General features: G+C 45.5%; 1 protein-coding gene across 4 annotated transcripts; it reads left to right on the top strand.

Annotated features, from left to right (window-relative positions):
- Positions 1–24,220, top strand: uckl1.L (uridine-cytidine kinase 1-like 1 L homeolog). Of its 4 annotated transcripts, none has more exons than XM_041562282.1 (15): positions 1–274; positions 6,570–6,769; positions 7,700–7,806; positions 8,342–8,512; positions 9,058–9,129; positions 9,502–9,691; positions 10,057–10,118; positions 12,593–12,612; positions 13,523–13,621; positions 15,093–15,186; positions 15,304–15,366; positions 16,428–16,550; positions 16,781–16,888; positions 17,008–17,164; positions 23,919–24,220. In XM_041562282.1, the coding sequence occupies exons 1-15, from the start codon at positions 204–206 to the stop codon at positions 23,996–23,998; spliced, it is 1,617 nt and encodes a 538-aa protein (XP_041418216.1). In that variant the 5' UTR covers positions 1–203; the 3' UTR covers positions 23,999–24,220.
- The last annotated feature ends 2,784 nt before the right edge of the window (positions 24,221–27,004 follow it).

The raw sequence follows: 27,004 nt of genomic DNA, 5'->3' as shown, positions 1-27,004 counted from the left end.
CATTCCACCAGCCTCAGCCATTACTGACATTCCTTAGTTCAGCGCCTGACAGAACGTGTAATAAGCGCAGTGCATGCTGGGAAATGTAGTTTCGACGTTGCTTCCACCAGGAAGTGAAATCTGCGCGCTGCATTCTGGGAGGCGAGGACGCCCACTTGCCTCAACCTGCCGCTTCCCCTCCCAGCATGCACTGCGACTGAAAGATGTCAAGTTTAGTGATGGAGACTGGAACTACCGAGAAGGATGGGGATAACGCGAGGGCCCGAGCGCGCAGGTGAGTCACAGACACGGGGAGATATGTGAGGAGACTGGGCAGATATATGTGAGGAGAGACTGGGCAGATATATGTGAGGAGACTGGGCAGATATATGTGAGGAGACTGGGCAGATATATGTGAGGAGACACTGGGCAGATATATGTGAGGAGAGACTGGGCAGATACATGTGAGGAGAGACTGGGCAGATATATGTGAGGAGACTGGGCAGATATATGTGAGGAGACTGGGCAGATATATGTGAGGAGAGACTGGGCAGATATATGTGAGGAGAGACTGGGCAGATATATGTGAGGAGACTGGGCAGATATATGTGAGGAGACTGGGCAGATATATGTGAGGAGACTGGGCAGATATATGTGAGGAGAGACTGGGCAGATATATGTGAGGAGAGACTGGGCAGATATATGTGAGGAGAGACTGGGCAGATATATGTGAGGAGACTGGGCAGATATATGTGAGGAGACTGGGCAGATATATGTGAGGAGAGACTGGGCAGATATATGTGAGGAGAGACTGGGCAGATACATGTGAGGAGACTGGGCAGATATATGTGAGGAGAGACTGGGCAGATATATGTGAGGAGACTGGGCAGATATATGTGAGGAGAGACTGGGCAGATATATGTGAGGAGACTGGGCAGATATATGTGAGGAGACTGGGCAGATATATGTGAGGAGACTGGGCAGATATATGTGAGGAGACTGGGCAGATATATGTGAGGAGACTGGGCAGATATATGTGAGGAGAGACTGGGCAGATATATGTGAGGAGACACTGGGCAGATACATGTGAGGAGACTGGGCAGATACATGTGAGGAGACTGGGCAGATACATGTGAGGAGACTGGGCAGATACATGTGAGGAGACTGGGCAGATACATGTGAGGAGACTGGGCAGATATATGTGAGGAGACTGGGCAGATATATGTGAGGAGAGACTGGGCAGATATATGTGAGGAGAGACTGGGCAGATATATGTGAGGAGAGACTGGGCAGATATATGTGAGGAGACTGGGCAGATATATGTGAGGAGACTGGGCAGATACATGTGAGGAGACTGGGCAGATACATGTGAGGAGAGACTGGGCAGATACATGTGAGGAGAGACTGGGCAGATACATGTGAGGAGACACTGGGCAGATACATGTGAGGAGAGACTGGGCAGATATATGTGAGGAGACTGGGCAGATACATGTGAGGAGAGACTGGGCAGATATATGTGAGGAGACTGGGCAGATACATGTGAGGAGACTGGGCAGATATATGTGAGGAGACTGGGCAGATATATGTGAGGAGACACTGGGCAGATATATGTGAGGAGAGACTGGGCAGATATATGTGAGGAGACACTGGGCAGATATATGTGAGGAGAGACTGGGCAGATACATGTGAGGAGACTGGGCAGATATATGTGAGGAGACTGGGCAGATACATGTGAGGAGACTGGGCAGATACATGTGAGGAGACTGGGCAGATATATGTGAGGAGACTGGGCAGATATATGTGAGGAGACACTGGGCAGATATATGTGAGGAGACACTGGGCAGATATATGTGAGGAGACTGGGCAGATACATGTGAGGAGACTGGGCAGATATATGTGAGGAGACTGGGCAGATATATGTGAGGAGACACTGGGCAGATATATGTGAGGAGACACTGGGCAGATATATGTGAGGAGACACTGGGCAGATATATGTGAGGAGAGACTGGGCAGATATATGTGAGGAGAGACTGGGCAGATACATGTGAGGAGACTGGGCAGATATATGTGAGGAGACTGGGCAGATACATGTGAGGAGACTGGGCAGATACATGTGAGGAGACTGGGCAGATATATGTGAGGAGACTGGGCAGATATATGTGAGGAGACACTGGGCAGATATATGTGAGGAGACACTGGGCAGATATATGTGAGGAGACTGGGCAGATACATGTGAGGAGACTGGGCAGATATATGTGAGGAGACTGGGCAGATATATGTGAGGAGACACTGGGCAGATATATGTGAGGAGACACTGGGCAGATATATGTGAGGAGACACTGGGCAGATATATGTGAGGAGACACTGGGCAGATATATGTGAGGAGACTGGGCAGATATATGTGAGGAGAGACTGGGCAGATATATGTGAGGAGACACTGGGCAGATATATGTGAGGAGACACTGGGCAGATACATGTGAGGAGACTGGGCAGATACATGTGAGGAGACTGGGCAGATACATGTGAGGAGACTGGGCAGATACATGTGAGGAGACTGGGCAGATATATGTGAGGAGAGACTGGGCAGATATATGTGAGGAGACTGGGCAGATATATGTGAGGAGACTGGGCAGATATATGTGAGGAGACTGGGCAGATATATGTGAGGAGACTGGGCAGATATATGTGAGGAGAGACTGGGCAGATATATGTGAGGAGACACTGGGCAGATACATGTGAGGAGACTGGGCAGATATATGTGAGGAGACTGGGCAGATATATGTTCAGCATGAGAGCAATTTCCTTGTATTAAACAACCTTAACTTTCTAACACCCTGTTCTGCCAATCCACTGATTGTGTAATATAATAAATATCCATTCCCACATGAGCCTCCTGCTGATGAGCTGCTCCTTATCTCCAAGCCTATCCCTGACTCACTTTATATACTCAGCAAGTTACTCTCTAATGGAAAGTGAGCCTTTCATATATACGTGGCACTTTAATAAGTTCCTCACACGCTTCCATTAGTCCCTTTTTTTTAATTAAAAGAATAGTTAGAAGACATTTTAGACACAAGTCCAATTTGTTTTGCTCATTTTTAGCAAACGTGTATTTAGTCCTTTTAATTAGAATAAGGGGCTTGGAACCTAATAGACTATACCAAGAGCTTATTTCCTCAGACTCATTTTCATCTGTATGTTACCTACACATTGGAGAAAAGTTGTATATTGGGAAGTTGTATCAGGAGTCAGAGGCAGCAGTGCAGAGAAAGGGACAGACACAATGACAGTTACACAGAACTATAAACCCAGTGAGAATGAGGAATGAATGGATATTGGGAAGTTGTATCAGGAGTCAGAGGCAGCAGTGCAGAGAAAGGGACAGACACAATGACAGTTACACAGAACTATAAACCCAGTGAGAATGAGGAATGAATGGATATTGGGAAGTTGTATCAGGAGTCAGAAGCAGCAGTGCAGAGAAGAGAAAGGGACAGACACAATGACAGTTACACAGAACTATAAACCCAGTGAGAATGAGGAATGAATGGATATTGGGAAGTTGTATCAGGAGTCAGAGGCAGCAGTGCAGAGAAAGGGACAGACACAATGACAGTTACACAGAACTATAAACCCAGTGAGAATGAGGAATGAATGGATATTGGGAAGTTGTATCAGGAGTCAGAAGCAGCAGTGCAGAGAAAGGGACAGACACAATGACAGTTACACAGAACTATAAACCCAGTGAGAATGAGGAATGAATGGATATTGGGAAGTTGTATCAGGAGTCAGAGGCAGCAGTGCAGAGAAAGGGACAGACACAATGACAGTTACACAGAACTATAAACCCAGTGAGAATGAGGAATGAATGGATATTGGGAAGTTGTATCAGGAGTCAGAGGCAGCAGTGCAGAGAAAGGGACAGACACAATGACAGTTACACAGAACTATAAACCCAGTGAGAATGAGGAATGAATGGATATTGGGAAGTTGTATCAGGAGTCAGAAGCAGCAGTGCAGAGAAAGGGACAGACACAATGACAGTTACACAGAACTATAAACCCAGTGAGAATGAGGAATGAATGGATATTGGGAAGTTGTATCAGGAGTCAGAGGCAGCAGTGCAGAGAAAGGGACAGACACAATGACAGTTACACAGAACTATAAACCCAGTGAGAATGAGGAATGAATGGATATTGGGAAGTTGTATCAGGAGTCAGAGGCAGCAGTGCAGAGAAAGGGACAGACACAATGACAGTTACACAGAACTATAAACCCAGTGAGAATGAGGAATGAATGGATATTGGGAAGTTGTATCAGGAGTCAGAAGCAGCAGTGCAGAGAAAGGACAGACACAATGACAGTTACACAGAACTATAAACCCAGTGAGAATGAGGAATGAATGGATATTGGGAAGTTGTATCAGGAGTCAGAAGCAGCAGTGCAGAGAAAGGGACAGACACAATGACAGTTACACAGAACTATAAACCCAGTGAGAATGAGGAATGAATGGATATTGGGAAGTTGTATCAGGAGTCAGAACCAGCAGTGCAGAGAAAGGGACAGACACAATGACAGTTACACAGAACTATAAACCCAGTGAGAATGAGGAATGAATGGATATTGGGAAGTTGTATCAGGAGTCAGAACCAGCAGTGCAGAGAAAGGGACAGACACAATGACAGTTACACAGAACTATAAACCCAGTGAGAATGAGGAATGAATGGATATTGGGAAGTTGTATCAGGAGTCAGAAGCAGCAGTGCAGAGAAAGGGACAGACACAATGACAGTTACACAGAACTATAAACCCAGTGAGAATGAGGAATGAATGGATATTGGGAAGTTGTATCAGGAGTCAGAAGCAGCAGTGCAGAGAAAGGGACAGACACAATGACAGTTACACAGAACTATAAACCCAGTGAGAATGAGGAATGAATGGATATTGGGAAGTTGTATCAGGAGTCAGAAGCAGCAGTGCAGAGAAGAGAAAGGGACAGACACAATGAAAGTTATGTGGAATGACATTCAGTTCAGAATTTGCCAAATCCGAGGAAATCACGTGACTTCAGATTTCTGGGCAGTGGAAGGTGGAGATTTATTTTTAGTGTTATTATGGTTATGTGATTTAACTCATATTCATATGCAAATGAGTGACCAGATTCAGTTTGTCATTCTGTTAAATATTTTGGGCTGGATTCAGTGCAACATCACATTTTCTTTCATTATCTAAAAGAAATTGTGTTTTGGGTGGAGTTCCCGTTTAAGTAGGAATTATTTGAAGTAAAGTTTGATGTGTCGCATACAGTGCAGTTAAGGGGTGTGTAGGACACAGGCTACTCCTGCTCCGTGAGTTAACCCTTGCAGCACAGGGTGTAAGTCAGTGCAGCACATGCAGGAATGGTCTGTAATTCACACTCTCTGCCTGTCACACCCTGTGCTGTGTGAGTCTGGGGGGTGGGGGGTTAACAGTGAAACTTCCAGAGAAGCAAATAGTATTGTCCCAAATTTCACCCTACTTGGTATTCAGTTTGGGAAATCTTTCCCTATGGGTATGTGTTAGAGTGTGGGGCAACAGTGCAGTGGCAGTCACACTTACTCCCGTACATTCAGATCTCGCTGCTATTTTTATGCTGGAGCTGCAGGTTGGCTGTTGCCTATTTTTGGCAGTGACTCCAGAGCTGGAGGTTTGTTTACACTCAATGTGTGCGTGTGAGCAGCAGCCAAGCAGTCGGATTCCCCTGGGCCTGACTCTTCTTCTGTCTCACAATGAACCCTGTGGGTGCAGAGTGTTATTTTGGGGCTGTTATATCTGGCTGCTCCAGCCTTCACCCACTGCACAGGTAAGTGACCAGAAAGCTACAGGAAGAGAATGGGAGTCTGGCCTTGGTGAGAAGTTTGTTGTGTGCAGGAATGGAGGAGAGGGAGCTGAGAGCACAGGAATGGTGGAGAGAGAGGGAGCTGAGAGCACAGGAATGGAGGAGAGGGAGCTGAGAGCACAGGAATGGTGGAGAGAGAGGGAGCTGAGAGCACAGGAATGGTGGAGAGAGAGGGAGTTGAGAGCACAGGAATGGAGGAGAGGGAGCTGAGAGCACAGGAATGGTGGAGAGGGAGCTGAGAGCACAGGAATGGTGGAGAGGAAGCCAAAAGTACAGGAATGGAGGAGAGGCAGCGTAGAGCGCATAAATTGAGCAGAGGGATCGGAAAGCGCAGGAATGGTCGGAGAGGGAGCTGAGAGCACAGCAATGGTCGGAGAGGGAGCTGAGAGCACAGCAATGGTCGGAGAGGGAGCTGAGCGCGCAGGAATGTCTAAGAGGGAGCTGAAGAGCGCAGGAATGGCAGAGAGGGAGCCGAGAGCGCAGGAATGGCAGAGCGAGAGCTGAGAGCGCAGGAATGGCAGAGAGGGAGCCGAGAGCACAGGAATGGCAGAGAGGGAACCGAGAGCGCAGGAATGGCAGAGAGGGAGCCGAGAGAGCCGGGAGCGCAGGAATGGCAGAGTCTTGGAGGCTTGTTATAGAGTTAGACAGTGATAGGGTTAGTTCCTTACACATTGCACTGAATGTAAAACCAATGACATGTTTGTTTTTGCAGTGACAGCGGCGAAGACTCATTGGATAATCTGCTTACTCGTCTGCCCCTCACTCCTTCTCTTTCCCCTCGCAAACGAACCACCAGTCAAAGCAAGACAGAACCCCCACTGCTGCGCACCAGCAAGAGGACCATTTATACTGCTGGCCGCCCACCCTGGTACAATGAATCCGGGACACCTTTTAAAGAAGCCTTTGTTATAGGTAGGTGCTGTGTCGTGGAGGGTGTCCAGATTGGCACCAGGGCACAGACTGCAGCATGTTGCATGGAGTGTACAGGCTGTGTGGCATAGTCTCTCTGGTATGGGGATTACAGACTGGAATGTTGGCATAGAGCGGTTATAGTGGTTATATACTGAAATGTGTTGCATACCTCCTGGCATGGGGTAATGAGACTGAAATGTGACAAACCCATTAGCACAAGAAAGGGGAGCTGTGACTGGAATTTGTGGGATAGACCCATTGGGACAAGGAAGGGGAGCTGAGACTGTAATGAAGGAGACAGACACATTGGCATAAGGAAGGGGAGCTGAGACTGGAATGTGTGGGGTGCATAGCAAGGGGGTACAGACCCACTGGCACAGGGCTGCTTGTACTGGAGCATAGTCTACTCACCTGAATGGATAATACTGCACTGGGGGTTCCATAATGATAAATATGTGTGAGTGAACAGGAAGTTATCATGTTGGACACAGTATTTGGGACATATTTAACTTCAGCCTGACAGTTCTAAACCACAGGGCACCCTTCACCTTCAGCTGCTGTAACAGGGTCACCCCATACTGACTGGTTGTGTGCACAGCTGCTGTAATAGGGTCAGCGGCTTTAGTATCACATTGGGGTTCAGTTGCAGGCTACTGAAATTCCTTCTGACAGATCAGCTGTAGATTAGGCCTTCTCACCCGGGAGTTACAGAGGACTGTATATGCCACTTACTGTACTGGAGTAATATGATCTGCAGGGGGCTCTGTGTGATAACTAAACACTATTGTCATGAATGGGGCAATAGAGTATGTTCTGCCCCCCTTAGGATTCTGTAGAAATCTGCAGAGAAGGTTAAGGAAACAAAATATTGTGACTCTTCCAAATTATTCCTAATCATTCATACTCCATGTCTTTGCTCTCATACTGTAGGTCTTTGTGGTGGGAGCGCTTCCGGCAAGACCACAGTGGCCAATAAGATCATTGAAGCTCTGGATGTTCCCTGGGTTGTTCTTCTGTCAATGGATTGCTTCTATAAGGTGGGCATGGCTGGGCAACATGCTGCCCTTCTTTTATGTATGGGGTGTAGTCAGCTGGAGGGCTGCACGTTTCATATTATTGCACATTCTTTTTATACACAAAACTGGAAAGTTATTTCAATTCCAGATTAAATTCCAAAGCATTATAGGAGTGTTGCCCTGACCACCGTATATATATATATATATATATCTATCCTCATACAAAATATGTATATTCTAGCTCCAGTTCAGACTTTAGTGTCTGTCCACTCCCAATGGGCGCTTGCTAAAAAGGCATCCGACCCTTCCTTGAAGCTATCTAATGTGTCTGTCTGTACAACTGCTACAACTTTCACTGTAGTGCACACATGTAAGGTAAGTGTCGGGATCCACTGACTTTAGCTGATTAGATTTGCCCACAACATCGCAGATACACAGATAAGTAGTGACTTACATCTGGCCCTACATCTCCCATGGCAACTGCAGTGTTCTTTTCATTGCTTATTGGGTACTGAAATCAACCAACCTGTAATGAGGTTTTTTTGGGTGCACCCAGATACTCAGTAAGGAGGAACAGCAGTTCGCTGCCAAAAACGAGTACAACTTCGACCACCCTGACGCGTTTGACTTCGATCTACTGGTAAATGTGGTGCGCAAACTCAAGAAGGGGAAAAGCGTGAAAGTTCCGGTGTATGATTTTACTACACACAGTCGCAGGAAGGAGTGGGTAGGTCTGTCTTTGTGTTTATGAGAGAATTCCTGGCTACATTTACTTTATATTCCATGTTACAGCGAGCCTTATTTATCTGCCCTGTTAGTAATGTGGGAACTGCAATACTGCTGTCTCTGCTGAGAGCCAGTGGAATGAATGGATGAAAGTGTGATCCCTGGAAGGGGAATGAGCTTGATAAAGGAATGCTTGCGTGTGTTTGCTGTAGGGATGCACCAAATCCAGGATTTGGTTTGGGATTCGGCCTTTTTCAGCAGGATTTGGATTCGGAAGGATCCTTCTGGCCGGCCAAACCAAATCCTAATTTGGATATGCAAATTAGGGACGGGGAGGTAAAGCGTGTGACTTTTTGTCACAAAACAAGGAAGTAAAAAATGTTTCCCCCTTGCCACCCATAAGAATCGGTTTGTTATTCGACCGAATCTTTCATCCAAGATCCGGTGCATCCCTAGTTTGCAAGGTATCTACCAGGCACAAGGTTGTTATATTTAACCCAGCAAACACTGCTCTAAGTAACATCGTATGGCTTTTTTCCTCTGCAGAAAACCGTCTATGGAGCCAATGTGGTGATATTCGAAGGGATCTTGGCATTTGCCAACAAGGAGCTACTGAAGGTCTGTCTGACAGTCTCTAAACTCTATGTGCAACGTTTAGTCCATTAGGTGTTGTACTACAACTCCCAGCATCCCTTTATATAACCAGACACTGCACTATGTATACAGTACATTGAGTGGCTCATTTCTCATAACCTGTGATGGGCAGCTCTGTCTGCCATGATGAAGGTTCTTTTATGGCATTTGGAGGATTCTGGGATGAGATTGCAGAGAGAAGGGAACAAGAAGTCCTCCTTATATTTGGAGGTGATTTTGGGGCTAGCCCGGGATGTGACTTGGGGACTTACCCAAGATTCTGGTGTTTTTTAGGCCCTACATCTGTTCCCTACTGTGTTCCATTTGTCGTTTTGCTAATAATTTCCTCTTCTCCAGCTCCTTGATATGAAGGTGTTTGTGGATACTGACTCTGACATCAGATTGGTGCGCAGACTGAAGCGTGACATCACTGAGCGTGGCCGTGACATCGTAGGAGTGATCAAGCAATATAACAAGTTTGTGAAACCGGCCTTTGAGCAGTATATAGAGCCCACAGTGCAGCTGGCTGACATTGTGGTACCCAGAGGTGAGTCAGAGTTTCACCTTCCCACTCACACATGCACCTGATATATTAAGAAGGAGGGGGACTGTGATTGGCTGCCTGCAATTACTCTGTAATCCTCTTTACAATTTACATCGTCTGGCACCTCATTGTTTGCTGGCTGGGGCTAAAGACATGCATTTAGTAAAAGGGTTCCTTTATCTTGTTGCTGGTTCCCCCATACTAAGAAATCTGTAGGGCCCTTGGACAGTCCAGGGGTCCTTAGCAAACAACATTATAGGCCTTAAATTCTCTGGTTGGGGATCCCTGCTCTTCAGAACTTTAGATGTGCAGAGTGGGTCTGTATGTGTTTGACTCAGCGACTCTCATATATTCTTTGTATTTTTTAGGTGGAGAAAACTTTGTGGCGTTGGATTTAATTGTGCAACACGTGCATAGCCAGCTGGAAAAGGTAGGGGCAGATCTGCTATGTGTGGGGCAAATGTTCTGCTAGTACACCACATAAAATCCACTTAACCAGTTTATAATATGCTCTACGCTTGTCTATTAGAGAGAGAGAGAAAAGAAAGACAGAGTGGCTAATACATAAGGGAGGCAATGAATAAGGCTTTGACTCAAGTCACCAGTCTGCCAGCATTAAAGGATAAATGAGCCTTATTATTTTAAAATCCCTAATTAGACTCTAATAGCCCCCAAAATGACATACCTCTCTCCCTATACTAAGTTTATTGTCTTTAAAAAAACCTGTATATAAAATCAGTCATTTCCTTATTTAATGTGAATCCCAGCCCCCTTTTGTATACTGAGCTTACCTTCTAATTTAAACTGGAAGTCGGTCAGAAAGGTGTTTACTGCACTTGCTTGCTGCCCTCTACGCCCATGGAATTCAATCAGGCATAAATATTACTCATACATACTACACATACATACTACACATCTCTTTTACCTACTTCAGATTAGAAGGTAAATTTGCTGTGCTAAAGGGGCTGAGCTTGAAACTGGATAAAGAAGTTAGTGATTTCTGCTACAGGCATCTGTTTCTATCTTGGAAAAGACATCATACAAGATACAGAGAGAGGGGTTTGTCATTTGGGGGGCTGTTAGTCTTTGTAGGATTATTACAATAAAAGGTTTAATTATTCTTTAAGCTTCTCCGATCGCTTCCCAATATGATACATGTTATTGGCAGTTGGTGTGGGAGTCTTTGAATGTCCAATATCTGCTCCATACCCCGACATGTTTAGGTCCAATTGCATTGAGATTTGGTGCAAGAGCATCTTTCTGATTCACAGGTCACTAAACCCATGGCACAATGTGTGTTCTCTTACCGACTCCCCCAACCCCTTACAGAGTTGGGTGCCACTTTTGGTTTTCTCTACTCTCTCATGTTGTTGCCCTGGGTACCATACAGTATATAGTACAGTCTCCGTGCATGAGAGTTGTGTATATACAGGCATGACACTAACAATCACTCTTTGTTATGATAATGTTCCACTAACTACTGTTGGTGCCCTTATGTGCCAGGATGTCGAGTGAAGCTGCCATATTAGCATCAGGCTCTTCCCAGGCCTCTGGGGTTGCGTTAAATCAATACCACTGGGCTTTGTGCAGTGGATACAGAAAACAAATGCACTGTGGATTTGCATGGTTTGATATTTAATATATTTTATGTTTTTCTCTTTTCCCTTTATCATCTCCACTTTCCCTGAACATCCATCTTATTCTCCTGCTCACCCAATGATCATCATCCCCTGTCCCCTTAATCGTTCCTTCTTTCTTGTCCAAACCTCCCCTGATCTTCCCTCTTACTCTCTGACACCCCTCACTTTCCCCCACCACATCTACGGTCTTGGTCCCCGTGTTCCCCTTCCTTCTTCTCTCCCCATGCCACTTGGTGTTTTGCCTGTGATCCGCCTGCTGTGACCCTTAACCCTTGGTTGGCCTGTGTCTTGCTGTGTCAGCGAGAAATCACTGTCAGGTAGGCTCCTAACTGGGGAATAAATACAGGGGGCACTGTTTGTTTGGGCTGCATGTGTTCTCTAACACACAGTGGGTGTCTGCGTGCTTTTCAGGCACCAGCATGCTGTATATTTGTGGCACAGTGCTCCCTCCATATACGGCCTGCCTGAAACCCAGGCTACAGCTGCCATTATAAAGTGTTTGGTTGAATAAGAGGAACTCATTTAACAACATTAATGCAATTGACTGCACATTTGGTAAGAAGCAGGTAGTGAGGGCAGTGCCATACATGATAGTGGTATAAGGAGGAAGCACTGTATCCATATTTCAAACGTAGCCTATGTAACATGTATCTGTGATTTGGTCTTACTGTGCACACCTGCTGCACTTGCACTATACTTCACCAGTCTGATAAGCTCCCTGTACCTATCCTTATATAATCTGCCTCTGAATTGCAGCCTCCTTCTCTCACCCACCCAATTTACATACTGACTGTACCCCTTTTTCCCTCCCATGGCCTACAGACCTGAACTCCCTTCCACTTCTTTTACCCACACTTCATCCTTCCTCTCCTGCATCCGTGTCCCTTCATACCTTCCCTCCCTCCTGCATCCCTATTGCCTGCACCCCTACCCACCCTCTTGTATTCCTGAGCCTGCAACCCTACCCACCCTCCTGCATCCCTGAGCCTGCACCCCTACCCACCCTCTTGCATTCCTGCCCACCCTCCTGTATCCCTGTGCCTACACTTTTATCCACCCTCCTGCATCCCTGCGCCTGCACCCCTACCCACCTTCCTACCCAGTGCTCGCTTGCCTAGCCTTCCTTGCTTCCCACAATATCCAGAAATGCCGTAGATCATTTTACTTTGCCTTATTGTGACTGTATGGCACATTCTCATTTATCTATTTTGTTTGTCCTGTCTGTGCCCCTCTTCCTGTATTCCATTCCTTCTGTATTTCACAGCGGATGCAGCGATGGGACATGTGAGCTTCTCCTTATTGCATGTCTGTATGGGTGGGGAGTTGCTTTGTTGTTTGAATTGAGTATTGGAATTCTCTTGAGCAGTTTTACAATTGCCCTGCAGTGTTATCGTATCAGTAGGATGTATCTAGTGCTTACTTTTTGTGACATTATCAGTGGGATGTGGTTAGAGCAGAACTGGGTGTGTATATTTATATGTATTCCTCCTGCAGGTTGCACTGATGGCAGCTCATACAGGATCTATGGATAATTAGCTATATTTAGATCAGTTGGCATGGGGCCCTTCTACTAGCCAGAATGTGACCAGTGCCCAGCCAATAGCCATGTCCATTAGAGCAATAGTATGTGTGTGGCACAGCATTAAACAGATACAGGTCCATCAGTAGCCAGACGTGTGGCTGGGAAGTGTTGCAGTGTTTGCCCTATGATTGAGTGGTGCTGCTTATTACCCTTTGTGGGTGTTGCCACAGCAGTTTAACCCTGTATTTGGGTGGAGTGTGTTACTAAATTAAAATCTGCCCCCCCCTCCCCAGCCGTGTGCATGTCTCACTGCAGAGTTTGCATGAAGTGATTCTTCTTATACATCTGCCCCCCTTTTCCATTCAATACAGGGCCAACATCTTGCCCCTCCCACTGCAGGGTCAGGATATGTCACTAATAGAATGACTCAATGACACATTTAGCATGTCCCTCCCCCTGCAGGGTGACACAGAGGAACTGTGGACATTAAGTTAGCCCCTCCTTCTACAGGGTGGTTCCTGTCCTCGGTTTCTGCACTTAACCCCGCCCCAATAGAACCTGCTTCACCTGTTGTGCATGCATGCAGTCAGACCCCGCAGTGCAAGAGCGCTACACTATGTGTGTGGGGAGGTCATGGAAGAGGCCAAACTCTTATTTTCCTTCTCTTTCTAGGGCTGCACTGGCTTCTGCTCACCAGGGACAGCCCCTTCCTGACACCCTCAGTGTTCTGCCAAAAACCCCTCAGGTACGAGGGATGCACACCATTATCAGGTAAGGACCCCGAAAGAGTGATTATAGATAGTGACCTGCTTGTTCTGTTAATCATGAGATAAGGAACAGAACTGTAGCCTCATTCCCAGCTACTGCCTGGCCATCCCAGCGGTGCCCAATGAAAGGCCAACAATTTGGGAGTTTTAATCTTAGAAAGGAAGTTACTAGAATTCTTAATGCATCAAAATTAAGTTTAGGACTGGCCAGACAAGGATGAGTGAACCTGTGTAACTGCCAGTTGATCCAGAGGAAGGCAAAAAAACCCATTTAGAGCCTCTCCAATTTGCCTCAGAGGGGGAAAAATTCCTTCCTGACTCCAAAATGGCAATGGGACCAGTTCCTGGATCAACTTGTACTATGATCTATCTTCCATATCCCTGTATTCCCTCACTTGCTAAACACCATCCAACCCCTTCTTATACCTATCTAATGTATCAGCCTGTACCACTGATTCACTTGCCAGCTCTCCCTGTAACACCCCTTTCCCTCCTCTAATCTCATTGGCTCCCTCCTGTCTGCTGGGAGGAGCTACTGGTGAATAAAGCATCCGACCCTTCCCTGTACCTATCTAATGTATCAGCCTGTACCCCTGATTCACTTCCCAGCTCTCCCTGTAACACCCCTTTCCCTCCTCTAATCTCATTGGCTCCCTCCTGTCTGCTGGGAGGAGCTACTGGTGAATAAAGCATCCGACCCTTCCTTGTACCTATCTAATGTATCAGCCTGTACCCCGGATTCACTTCCCAGCTCTCCCTGTAACACCCCTTTCCCTCCTCTAATCTCATTGGCTCCCTCCTGTCTGCTGGGAGGAACTACTGGTGAATAAAGCATCCGACCCTTCCTTGTACCTATCTAATGTATCAGCCTGTACCACTGATTCAAGGAGACAATTCCACATCTTCACAGCTCTCACTGCAAACCCCTTCCCAATATTTAGCTGGAACCTCTTTTCTTCTAATCAGAATTGGTGACAATTGTGTCAGCTGGAAGAGGCTACTGGTAAATAAATCATTAGAGAGATTATTATATGATCCCCTTATATATTTATACATAGTTATCATATCTCCCCTTAAGCGCCTCTTCTCCAGTGTGAACATCCCCAATTTGGCCAGTCTTTCCTCATAGCTAAGATTTTCCCTTTACCAGCTTAGTTGCCCTTCTCTGTCCCCTCTTTAATACAATAATGTCCTGTTTGAGTGATGGAGACCAAAACTGTACGGCATATTCTAGATGGGGCCTTACCAGTGCTCTATACAGTGGGACCCCCTCCTCCCGTGACTCTCTGCCCCATTTAATACAAGTCAAGACCTTATTTGCCCCTGATGCTGCTGACTGGTATTGCTTGCCAATGAGCTGCTCCCTATTGCAGAGTGACCAGAGCTTATTTGTAGGCTGGTACCTTGTATAACTCCCAGCTCCTCTGCAGTGACCATAGATGGTAAAAAGGCCTCTCTCTGTCTTTACTGACCAGGAACAAGGACACCAATCGGGATGAGTTCATCTTCTATTCCAAGCGCCTGATGCGACTCCTAATTGAACATGCTCTTTCCTTCCTCCCCCTCAGTGTAAGTTCCTTTGTACCAATCCCTTGTGGCCTTTCATGTCCCTCATAATAAAGTAATTTTACTCCCACTGACACACTGCCCCAATTGGTCTCTCACCCCTCCTGATCTTGCTTATAGCCTGTGACTGTGGAGACTCCCCAAGGCACTTTATACCAAGGGAAAAGATTTCATCGACAGAGGGTAAGTGTCAACCAGACAGGTGGAATCAGTAGATCTATTGGGATTTTCTGGGAGGAGTAGAGAAATCAGTAGATTTGTACAGTTATCTGACTCTCTTGGGGTGTTTGGTGGCAGGAGGCAGTTGGTACAGCAGATGGGGAGAGGATAGGGCGGTTGGTGCAGTAGATGGGGAGAGGATAGGGCAGTTGGTACAGTAGATGGGGAGAGAATAGGGCAGTTGGTACAGCAGATGGGGAGAGAATAGGGCAGTTGGTGCAGTAGATGGGGAGAGGATAGGGCAGTTGGTACAGCAGATGGGGAGAGAATAGGGCAGTTGGTGCAGTAGATGGGGAGAGGATAGGGCAGTTGGTACAGTAGATGGGGAGAGAATAGGGAAGTTGGTGCAGTAGATGGGGAGAGAATAGGGCAGTTGGTACAGCAGATGGGGAGAGAATAGGGCAGTTGGTACAGCAGATGGGGAGAGAATAGGGCAGTTGGTACAGCAGATGGGGAGAGAATAGGGCAGTTGGTACAGCAGATGGGGAGAGGATAGGGCAGTTGGTACAGCAGATGGGGAGAGAATAGGGCAGTTGGTGCAGTAGATGGGGAGAGAATAGGGCAGTTGGTACAGCAGATGGGGAGAGAATAGGGCAGTTGGTACAGCAGATGGGGAGAGAATAGGGCAGTTGGTACAGCAGATGGGGAGAGAATAGGGCAGTTGGTACAGCAGATGGGGAGAGAATAGGGCAGTTGGTGCAGTAGATGGAGAGAGAATAGGGCAGTTGGTACAGTAGATGGGGAGAGAATAGGGCAGTTGGTACAGCAGATGGGGAGAGAATAGGGCAGTTGGTGCAGTAGATGGAGAGAGAATAGGGCAGTTGGTACAGTAGATGGAGAGAGAATAGGGCAGTTGGTACAATAGATGGGGAGAGAATAGGGCAGTTGGTACAGTAGATGAGAGGATAGGGCTGTTGGTACAGTAGATGGGGAGAGGGTAGGGAGATTTAGTACATTAGTTAGTGGTATCACAGAGTAGAAGTGAATCAGTAAATGACTAACCATTACTAGTTGTCTCCCTGCAGCTGACCGGTGTGTCTATTCTCAGAGCTGGAGAGACCATGGAGCAGGCGCTGATGGCAGTGTGTAAGGACATTCGCCTGGGGAAGATCCTTATACAGACCAATCACAACACAGGAGAGCCAGAGGTGAGAGCAGAGCAATGTGATGTCTCTGCAGGTTCCACTTTTCACCAATAACATATGGCCCGAGAGCCTGTTAACAACTTTCTGGCCTCACCCTCTTAGTACAATAGCCATAGTGCAAAGCTCTTATTACAATACCCATAGTGCAATGCTGTTAGTACAATACCCATAGTGCAATGCTCTAATTTCTCATCCTGTACCGATAACTGTCCTGTCGCATGCTGTCTCTGCAGTTGCATTACTTGCGTTTGCCTAAGGAGATCGGGGAGGATTATGTGATGTTGATGGACAGTACTGTATCTACTGGAGCTGCAGCCATGATGGCAATAAGGGTGCTACTGGTAAGTGCTCATTGGGATGTGTGTTGCCCTTACACTGACACAGAGTCTGTTCTCCCACCCCCTGTAATGTACCATTGTGCCCAGTAAACCCTGTCCTGTCTGTCTGTCTATACTCACAGGACCATGATGTTCAGGAGGAGAAGATTTTCTTGCTGTCGCTGCTCATGGCAGAGATGGGGGTCCATTCGGTGGCGTATGCCTTCCCACGTGTCAGAATCATCACCACAGCAGTAGATAAACGCGTCAACCAGGAGTTTCACATCATCCCCGGCATTGGTAAGATGTCGCCCTGTACTGGGAGGGGCTCTAGTCATGCCTAATGCTCTAGTAAAGGGGTCGTTCAGCTTTAAATTAACTGTTAGTATAATGTAGAGAGGGATAATCTAAGACAATTTGCAATTGGTTTTCATTTTTTATTTGTGGTTTTTTCTTTTAGTTATTTAGCTTTTTCTCTAGTCGGCCCTCCTGTTAGTGCAAACATGTGGATTAATGTCAATCTCATCTCTGGAGGCGGGACAGAAGAATAAGACTCTTGACCCCTCCCCTGGTATATAAGTTGTGGCTCCACCTCCTATTGCCAGTTCTTTGTCCTGCCTCGGAGGTGAAGGACAGGCTTTATTACTGTATTACATTCTTTTTCTTATTTTATCATCTGGATCACTTTAATTCTACAGAACAAAGGCACAACACGTAGAGGACACGCAGAGCTGTCCATCAGGTGTGCTCAGCAGTCGAACTGCAGAATCTGCCCAGGAAGGGCACAGATTAGGGTACACAGAGCTACCCGCTGCATTCCACAACTGCTGTTGCAGAGGCAATACATGGCACGCAGAGCTGTCATATGGCACAACCTTTAGGGTACGCAGAGCTACCCGCTGCATTCAAGGGTTGATGCTAAACCTCAGGACAATGAGAGTCCATTCTCCTTACAGTGTGTTGTACAGCAAGTGGATCCACCTAAAGATATCAGCCCTGGATGGAACAGAGAACATTAAGGTCCGTAATTCCTTCCCTCCTCATATTACAGCAAGAGGAATCAGTGAACACCAGGCTGCTGCTAGGCCTAATACTATTCAGTAGCACTTGTATTACAGTAACAGGTATGCTGAGCTGCCTATTATTACTCCTTATGGCCAACACTGTCTGTGTATTAGAGTAAATGGTATGCTGTGCTACCTAGTATCACTCTCTGTGGCCAACACTAATAAGGTTAGAGTAAAACAAACTACAGTTTCTTATAATTACTCCCTTAAGGCAACCAGGTTGATACCTGTGTTTTGGCACCTTTTCTCACAGAGCTTTTGGCGCCACGTGCGTCATGCGGGCGTCAATTCAGGACGCGGGCATCTCGATTTCGATGCCGGCATCAGTATGAACATGGGCGTCCAGTTTCTCCCAGCGCCGGCGTCAAACCTTGGCACGAGCGTCAGAATGCCGCAACACAATGACGCCACAAACTGTACGGACTTCTCAACACTGTGTCACACACACCACAGAGAAGTGCAGCAAAGACGCATAGAGTATATTACACTCTGCACCACAAGACTCTACATCAATGTGAGTTACTAGTGGCCATAGCACAAAAGCACAGAAGGCTTATAACACTGCTCTACAGTGATAAGTGGGTCACCATTATGCTGTAGCAGCTCTATGGAAAGCCAGATTTCCTACAGGAACTTATGGTGATGGATGTTTAGACTGCCAAATCCACAGAAAGGCCGAAAAAAGGGCTAAACTGCAAAAAGTTGCATACACACCCACTTTGGAAAAATCCAAACACAATTATTGTTCTGACAGTATTACATCCAAGGCACCAATCTTATCACACATCACTACTACTCCAGAGAATAACTCTCTGTTTAATACCTACAATAAGGGGCAACAGCAATGTACTACCAGCTCCCCTACAGGGTTAACTTAACTCCCCAGTCTAAATCTGAAGGAACAACTATCCACATCCCAAATGCTCCTGCATGAAGCGGACTTTATGGGAAAAAAAAGAAAAAACCTTCCAACCTCTACCTCGGCATACACACGTGCTTCAGTTGAACTGAAGAAGCTGCTCGGATGAGTAGTGAAACATCTTCATTGATTACTCATCAAGTCCAGTTGTTTTTTTTTAGATTTACCTATACTAGAAACTTTTCTAGTATTTAGGGTAACTACTCTAACTATAGACATTGAATGGTCACAGCCAGAGTGCAGCTCAGCCTTGACCAAGCGATTTTACAACACATTACCCTATTCCAGACTAACAAGGCAAAACAGGAGACAGACCCTCAGGTTGATCCTGCAGTTGCACCCGTATCAAAACAAACTGCAGCTTTTACAGACCCCATGGTCATAAAGGTGGAATCAGCTCTCAAAAGAGCCTATTCACAGTCAGTAGCCCAGTAACCGCAGCTGCGGGACAGGCAAGTACTGCCAAACACTTGGCCCAGGAACTACTGTTTCAACCATCTCAATCAGCACAAGTTTTAGCTGCAGAGGTGAGGAATCTCCATGCTCCACTCGCTCTATTAGCAGATTCAGCTTTACACATAGTTCCACTAATGGCAAAATCCACAGCCAGGACAGTGGTTGCCAAAAGGGCTCTATGCCTATTGCACTAGTCAGCTTCTCACCATACCAAACATTTCCAGTTTTCAAACTAGAACAAACTCAAAATTTTAAGAAACCCCCTGTTTAAACCAGATTTCAACCAGATCCTTACAAAGGTGACAGGAGGTTATAGCACATGCCTTCCAATGGGAAAGAAGGGACAACTAGAGCAACACCAAGCGCTACTATAGTGCAGTGACTTGAAGCAATGCTTTGCAATGCAAATTTTTTTAATAACAAAACCATGGTCGTCTCCACAGGGATCGTGGAGAAATAGACCCCTATGGCAGAAACCAGAAGGCAAACCAGGAAATCAGTTGTCTCAGAATCCATATTCTCAGGAAGGTTGCCTAATACAGTTACCCCCTCTACTGGTAAACACATGTCATAGCAAGGGGTGCTGCACTTCATCCAACTTGGATATAAAAAATCCCTTCCCAACCCCCCTCCAGAACAATTTGTTTTGGTTTTGCTCTCTCCACTAAGAAGAGAGGCATTACATTGAGCAGTCTTTTCTCTGCTATGAGCAGAAGACATCGCTCCATTTCCAGAACTTAAAAAGTTTTGAGGGTTCTATTCTACCCTCCTTCTTGAGAGATAGAAGGTAGGCTCTTTCACACCAGTCCTCAACGTCAACACGTTAAACGGAGTGTTTCCAAACACAAGTTCAACATGGAGTCCATACGCTCCACCATAGCCTTCAGGGAAGCTGACACTTTCATGATGTCACACAACTGCAGGATTCGTACTGCACATCCCTATTCATACAAGGTCACAGCCATGCCTGCGATTCAATGTCTAAGACCAGCATGTCCAGTTTACAGCACAACCTTTTTAGCCTCTGCATGGCTCCAAGGGTATTACAAAAGTCTTGGCACCGGTTAGGGCACACCTACGATGCTCAGAAATTCACATTCTGCCATAACTGGACAATTTACTCCTGAGAGCTTAGTCTGTAACACAGGTGTCAGTCCACACAGAGATCTGTATACAGGTCCTACAACAGTAGTATTCATTTCCAGAGTCTTAAACTGGGAAGCGGACTTTCGCAGCAGACAAAAATAGACCAACGGAAATGAGCACTACACTGGGAGGTATTGGCACATCTAGTACAAAAGTGGGACCTACCAGACATAACACAGTACTGCTGGATGAGAAACCAACGCAAGAGCTCCCTCATGCCGTCTCTAACTATTCAGATTCTAAGACTGATGTTCAACTCCAGTCAACAAATAGTTCAGATTACACAACTACTAAGTTATATAGTGACAGCACTAGAAGTCAGACCTTACACAAGGTCCCACATGCGACTATACAACGCAACTTCCCTCAATGTGGACACAAAGATCACCAAGATCTTCAGCAGGTCATTCCATACTTCCTTCAAACAGAGTGAGATTATCCTGGTGGACAGTGTGTACTCGTTTGTCCCAGGGCAGAAGCTGGGATCAACCACAGTGACAGATAAGCTACAACGCCAGCAAGTTCGAATCGGAGTAGGTTACCACACCTTCACAATACAAGGGTGTCAGGAAACCCGAAAATCACAGCTCCCTATAAACATCCTGGAACTACGAGCAATAACCCTAACTCTCCGGGGCTAGTCCTCCAGAGCCGCCCACTACAAGTACAATCCACAGCGGTGGCTTATGTCAACAAACAGGGAGGTACGCGGAGCAGTCTAGCTATACAGATGCACTGGTTATTCCATAGACTTTCAATAAAATGGCTGCATTCCCTCTACTGGCGATTCTACCGAGGATAATTGCCAAGATCACATAGGGAGTCAACCAGACTGCTTGGTCTACATGTCACAGTCCAAAACATGGCGACTGCCTCTACCATGGGAACTTCTCACAGCCTGGCCATGCTCAAATAGATGGTCTGGTTCGGGAGGCCCAATTGTATCACAAAAAAAAAAAAAGATGTTGTAGCTCAAGGGTTTTGTGCCGTTGCAGTGCAAAGGTTGTTTTCAACACAAAAGCATACCACAATTCTTGCCTGGTGTTCAGCCAAACACTTACTGTGCATGGACAGTACACCACAGGTACAGAATTCCATACAGATGGCCCAAGCTCTCAGTTTTCAGCCTTGTCAGTTCTCTCAACTATTCATTGGGCACAAGACACCACTATATACCTTTTTACAAGGAGTCGCACAGGCCAGTCCGCCACGCTGCAAAGACCACCTTTTGAGATCATAGTTCATCTCTTGTGACCTTAGATGGTTGTCACTCAAGGTTGCATTCCTCATAGCCATAACATCAGCTAAGAAGGTATCAGAAATGATGGTTCTCTCTGGTAAAGAACCATGATTGGTTACACATCAGGATAAAGTCATCCTCTGAACAGTACCAAGTTTTCTACCAAAGGTCGTAACCAGTTTTGACATTAATAAGGAGTTGGTATTACCATTCCTGTGCCCAAATCCAGCGAATGATAAAGAAAAACAGTTACACAAACTAGATGTAGTAGGAACAATCCGCATCTATTTAAAATTGGCTGCAGTCTTAAGGAAATCAGACTCTCTGTTGCTATCTTATTCCAGAAATCACAAAGGGCAAGGAGTTTCAAAAAGAACCATTGCTAAGGTGGTTAGTAGAGACCATCAATTTTGCTAATGAAAGTAAAGAAAAAAAACAAACAAACAAAGCCCTTTCAAGTCAAGGTTCACTCTACTAGAGCACTAAGTACTTCATGGGCCTTACACAACTTGGCTACACCTGAACAGATATGAAGGACAGCCACTTGTTTTTTTTTTTTTTCCCCAATACTTTTATAAAGTTTTATAAACTACGTTTTTGCTTAATTTTGGGCCGTGGTTGGCACAGTTAAGCCCCTGTGGTAAAAAGACATAACCGTATTCTTCTTAAGTTTTATTGTTGCCATGATAATACTTGCATTGTTTTATTGCAAACAGTATTCTTCACTGTGTTATTGTGGGCTTCGTACTGTTGCATGTTTATTGCATTATACAGTAAACTTAACATTGAGTTATCTAGTATAGGTAAATCTAAAAACAACTGGACTTGAGAAGCTGCTCGGATGAGTAGTGAAACGTCTTCATTGATTACTCAGCAAGTCCAGTTGTTTTTAGATTGACCTATACTATATATACCATGACCTGTATGAATGAAAATCTTCATTGACTTAACATGGAGTTGTTATGAAAAGTTTCTATTATTACCCACCCTAAATTACGGGACAGCTTTTGGACGTCCCCACACATTTGCACTGACCGGAGGGCCAACTAGAGAGAAAGGGATTTTATACTTACTGGAAAATCCTTTTCTACTAGGCCCGAACTGTCCCAACAATAAGTCCAGCCCAGACTGATTTTAGTAATGGGTCTGTGGACACAACATTTTCTATATGTTACCTACTTTCCTAATACACTCCACCTTATCAAGCTTTACAAACCAACTGGCAATGGGAGGTGGAGCCACAACTTATATACCAGGGGAGGGGTCAAGAGTCTTGGGAGGTGGGGCCACAACTTTTATACCAGGGGAGGGGTCAAGAGTCTTGGGAGGTGGAGCCACAACTTTTATACCAGGGGAGGGGTCAAGAGTCTTGGGAGGTGGAGCCACAACTTATATACCAGGGGAGGGGGTCAAGAGTCTTGGGAGGTGGAGCCACAACTTTTATACCAGGGGAGGGGTCAAGAGTCTTGGGAGGTGAAGCCACAACTTATATACCAGGGGAGGGGTCAAGAGTCTTATTCTTCCAGAGATGAGATTGACATTAACCCACACGTTTGCACTGACAGTTCGGGCCGACTAGAAAAGGATTTGCCAGTAAGTATAAAATCCCTTTTTATTCAGCAGCTCTCCAGTTTGCTATTTCAATAATCTGGTTGCTAGGGTCCCAATTCCCCTAGCAACCATACACTGATCTGAATTAGAGACTGGAATATGAATAGGAGAGGCCTGAATAGAGAGATGAAAGATTTCAGCAGGTATGTGGTTGCTAAGGTCCACATTCCCCCCTAGCAACCATGCACTGATTTGAATAAGAGACTGGAATATGAATAGGAGAGGCCTGAATAGAAAGATGAGTAATAAAAAGTCACAATACATTTGTAGCCTTACAGAGTATTTGAAAGCCGGAAAGAGTTTGAAGAAGAAGGTTAATAATTAAAAAACTATAAAGAACAGAAAAATGAAGACCAATTGAAAAGTTGCTTAGAATAGCCATTCTATAACATACTAACAGTTAACTTAAAGGCGACCCAACCCCTTTCAGTCACCCTGAAGTAGGAAGGGCAGACTCCAAGTCGAAAATCTCCCTTCTACTTGTGTCTCTTGCAGTGGGAGGAGCTAACTGTATTTACCATTTCTTTGCGGTCACATTATTGGTCTGTAGTGGGAGGGGCTTGTGATATACTTATGCACTTCCTTCCTGTTAATGTCCCGCCTCTATGTTTGCAGGTAACTTTGGGGACAGGTTCTTTGGTACAGACGCCCCCTCTGACTGGCATGAAAGTGATGAGTACAACATGGATTACTGAGCCCCTCAGCTGGGGGCACATTAACTCTTTCCTGTATTTATTGCTCATTTGAGCTGATGCTTGGGGGTTATTGTTTGAGTGACAGGTTTCCTTTAACCCATTCCCTGCCTGCTGATGTGAGCGCACCATTCCCTGCCATGTTTGCACTGGCCACTGCCCCCCCCTCGTGCGTCTCAGATTCCCGGCAGTTTTCTTTGGAAATAAAGTATTTTTAGTTAGTGAGTTTGTGCTGGTGCCATTCTGTGTGTCCTGCTGCAGCCTGAGCTGGAGGGACAGCGTGTTTGTTGCTGCACATACTGACTTTCACCAGCAGGGGTCGCACTCATCCAGCAAAATACCAAAGAAGCTCCCTAACTGCACTGGGCTTAGTCTGTGTGCTCCGCATTTCTGCCTGAGATCCCAGATTTTATTATGGATCCACATGGATTTGTTCCCCATTTTGTGTGTTACTGAGTGGGCGGGAGTTTGTGGTGCAAGTGGCTGCTATAGGGCAGCAAGTTCCGGCCAGTCAAATGGTCCCTCTGCATTAAGGGAACTTTATTTTAGGGACTGGGTACAAAGTAACGTCCTGTTGCCCCTGGTCCTTGAACAAGGCAATACATGGGCTTGTGTCATGTGATTTCTCATAGGAACCCCTCGATTCACTGCTACAAGAACATGTGGATTTGAGCACCCCATAAGCTGCCAATCTACAGCGTTGCCTTGGATACTGACCTTTAAGAGGTCAATGTTAATCCTCTGGATCCTTCTCTGGTTTCAATTGCAAAATGTGGGAGGAATTTTCTGAGCAAATGTGGATTGGGACTAAGAGTTTGACTGGGGAGTAACAATGGAACACTAGCCGGTAAACACCTGCCAAGGCCGGGGCTGGTATTACAAATTTACTGGCAATGTAGTTGTTGCTCATTTGTAATACCCTTAAGAAAAAGTCCTTGGCCCGCCCCCTTTTGCATCACTGTGCATGGCTCCGCCCCTTTTTACATCACCGACCACACCTTTTTGTTCCCGCCCCCCCCACTAGCTGGTAAAAATGTTTTTTTAGAAAAGGTGACAAACCCTAACTGGACCCCTAACCCCATAACCAGGAGTTATTCCTACAGGGGACCCAACAACTCATACAAGAGAGCACATGACTACAGTTACGCCCAGAAATCTTCAGACAGAGACACGTTTTCTCTAATTTTGGGTCTGTACATTTTACCACAATGAATTTGAAATGAAACAACTCAGATGTAGTTGAACTTCAGACTTTCTGCTTTAATTCAGTGGGTTGAACAAAAAGATTGTATAAAAATATGACAAACTAAAGCTTTTTATTTAACACAATCCCTTCATTTCAGGGGCTCACAAGTAATTGTACAAATAAAATGTTCATGTCTAATAGTTGGTGTAAAATCCTTTGCTGCAATGACAGGCTGAAGTGTTGGACTCATGGACATCAGCAGATTGTGGGTTTGCTCCTGTTTAATGCTCTGCCAGGTCTTTACTGCAGCCGCTTCTTTCACTTGCTCTTTGTTTGTGGCCTTTCTGTCCCACGTTTAGTCTTCAACAAGTGAAATGCAGCTCAATTGGCTTCACATCAGCTCAATATTCCACTTCTTTGCTTTAATAAACTCCTGGGTTGCTTTGGCTCTATGTTTTGGCTCATTATGAGACGCCTCCCAATCAATGTGAGTGCATTTAGCTGGATTTGAGCAGACAGTGTCTCTGAAGAGCTCACAATTCATTCTTGTGCTTCTGTGTCACATGATGGATAAACACTAGTGTCCCACTGGCAGCCATGCACCCCAAGCCATCACACTGCCCCCCAAATGTTTTATACACAACTGTGCTATGCTTTGGATCATCAGCTCTTCCCAAGCCTTCTCCACACTTTTTTACTCATCATTCTGCTAGAGCTTCATCTTGGTTTCATCTGTCCAAACAATGGTTTTCCACAACTGTGCGGCTTTTTTAGATGTTATTTTTAGCAAAGTCCAATGTAGCCTTTGTATTGTTGATGCTTATGAGTGGCTTGTACCTTGCAGTGCCCCCTCTGTATTTACTTTCATACAGTCTTCTGTTTATGGTAGACTTGGATATGGAGACTCTACCTCCTGGAGACTCTTCTTCACTTGTTTGGCTCTTGTGAAGGGCTTTCTCTTCCCCATGGAAATGATTCTGAGATCATCCACCACTGTTGTCTTCCATGGACGTCCAGGTCTTTTTGTGTTGCTGAGTTCACCAGTGATTTCTTTCTTTCTCACCATGTACCAAACTGGAGATTTTGCCTCTCCTAATATTGGAGACATTTCTCACATGGGTTTTTTCTGTTTTTGCAGCTTAAGGAGGACTTGTTTCACCTGCATGGAGAGCTCCTTTGTCCTCATGTTGTCTGTTCCACATACACCCCCCCCCCTCAAATCAACTCCAGGGCTTTTATCTGCTTCATTGATAATGATATAACCAAGGAATTGCCCCACCTGCCCATGAAATAGACTTTGACTCAATGGTCCAATTACTTGTGAGACCCTGAAATGAAGTGATTGTGTTAAAAAAAGACTTTAGTTCCTCACATTTTTATACAATCTTTTTGTTCAACCCACTGAATTAAAGCTGAAAGTCTGCAGTTCAACTGCATCTGAGTTGTTTCATTTAAAATTCATTGTGGTCATGTACAGAACCAAAATTAGAAAAAAGTTGCCTGTCCTAAGATTTATGGACCTTACTGTATACCTCTGTCTTATAACAAGTCTCTTCCCTCTGTTACCGGTACAAAGATGAGAGTAAAGAATGTGGCTCCATTAAAAAGATAGACATGTTTTTGTTTTATATAAAGAGTATAGAAGCCAGTGTTACACTTCAGTTCAAGCAAGTTGTCCGAGAACACAGGGTTCTCTTGTTGTCTGAGACCTCTCTCTTATCTGATATTGCACCAATGGATTGCAGGTCAGCTGATGTAATTCCATCACTTATAAATGGACGACAGTCTCAGTCTGGCAAGTATACGCCTGTAAGTCTGACATC

The sequence above is a fragment of the Xenopus laevis genome, chromosome 5L (genome assembly GCF_017654675.1).
Source record: "Xenopus laevis strain J_2021 chromosome 5L, Xenopus_laevis_v10.1, whole genome shotgun sequence".
NCBI classification, from domain to species: Eukaryota; Metazoa; Chordata; class Amphibia; order Anura; family Pipidae; genus Xenopus; species Xenopus laevis.
This window is presented reverse-complemented; position numbering and strand designations above follow the sequence as displayed.

What these genes read in the sequence shown, in the direction of transcription:
- uckl1.L (XM_041562280.1), top strand. Translation starts at nt 5,748, where the DNA reads ATGAACCCTGTGGGTGCAGAGTGTTATTTTGGGGCTGTTATATCTGGC. An exon ending in TAAAGAAGCCTTTGTTATAG is followed by an intron (nt 6,770 to 7,699) that starts GTAGGTGCTGTG and finishes CTCATACTGTAG; the next exon opens with GTCTTTGTGGTGGGAGCGCT. An exon ending in ACAGTCGCAGGAAGGAGTGG is followed by an intron (nt 8,513 to 9,057) that starts GTAGGTCTGTCT and finishes TTTCCTCTGCAG; the next exon opens with AAAACCGTCTATGGAGCCAA.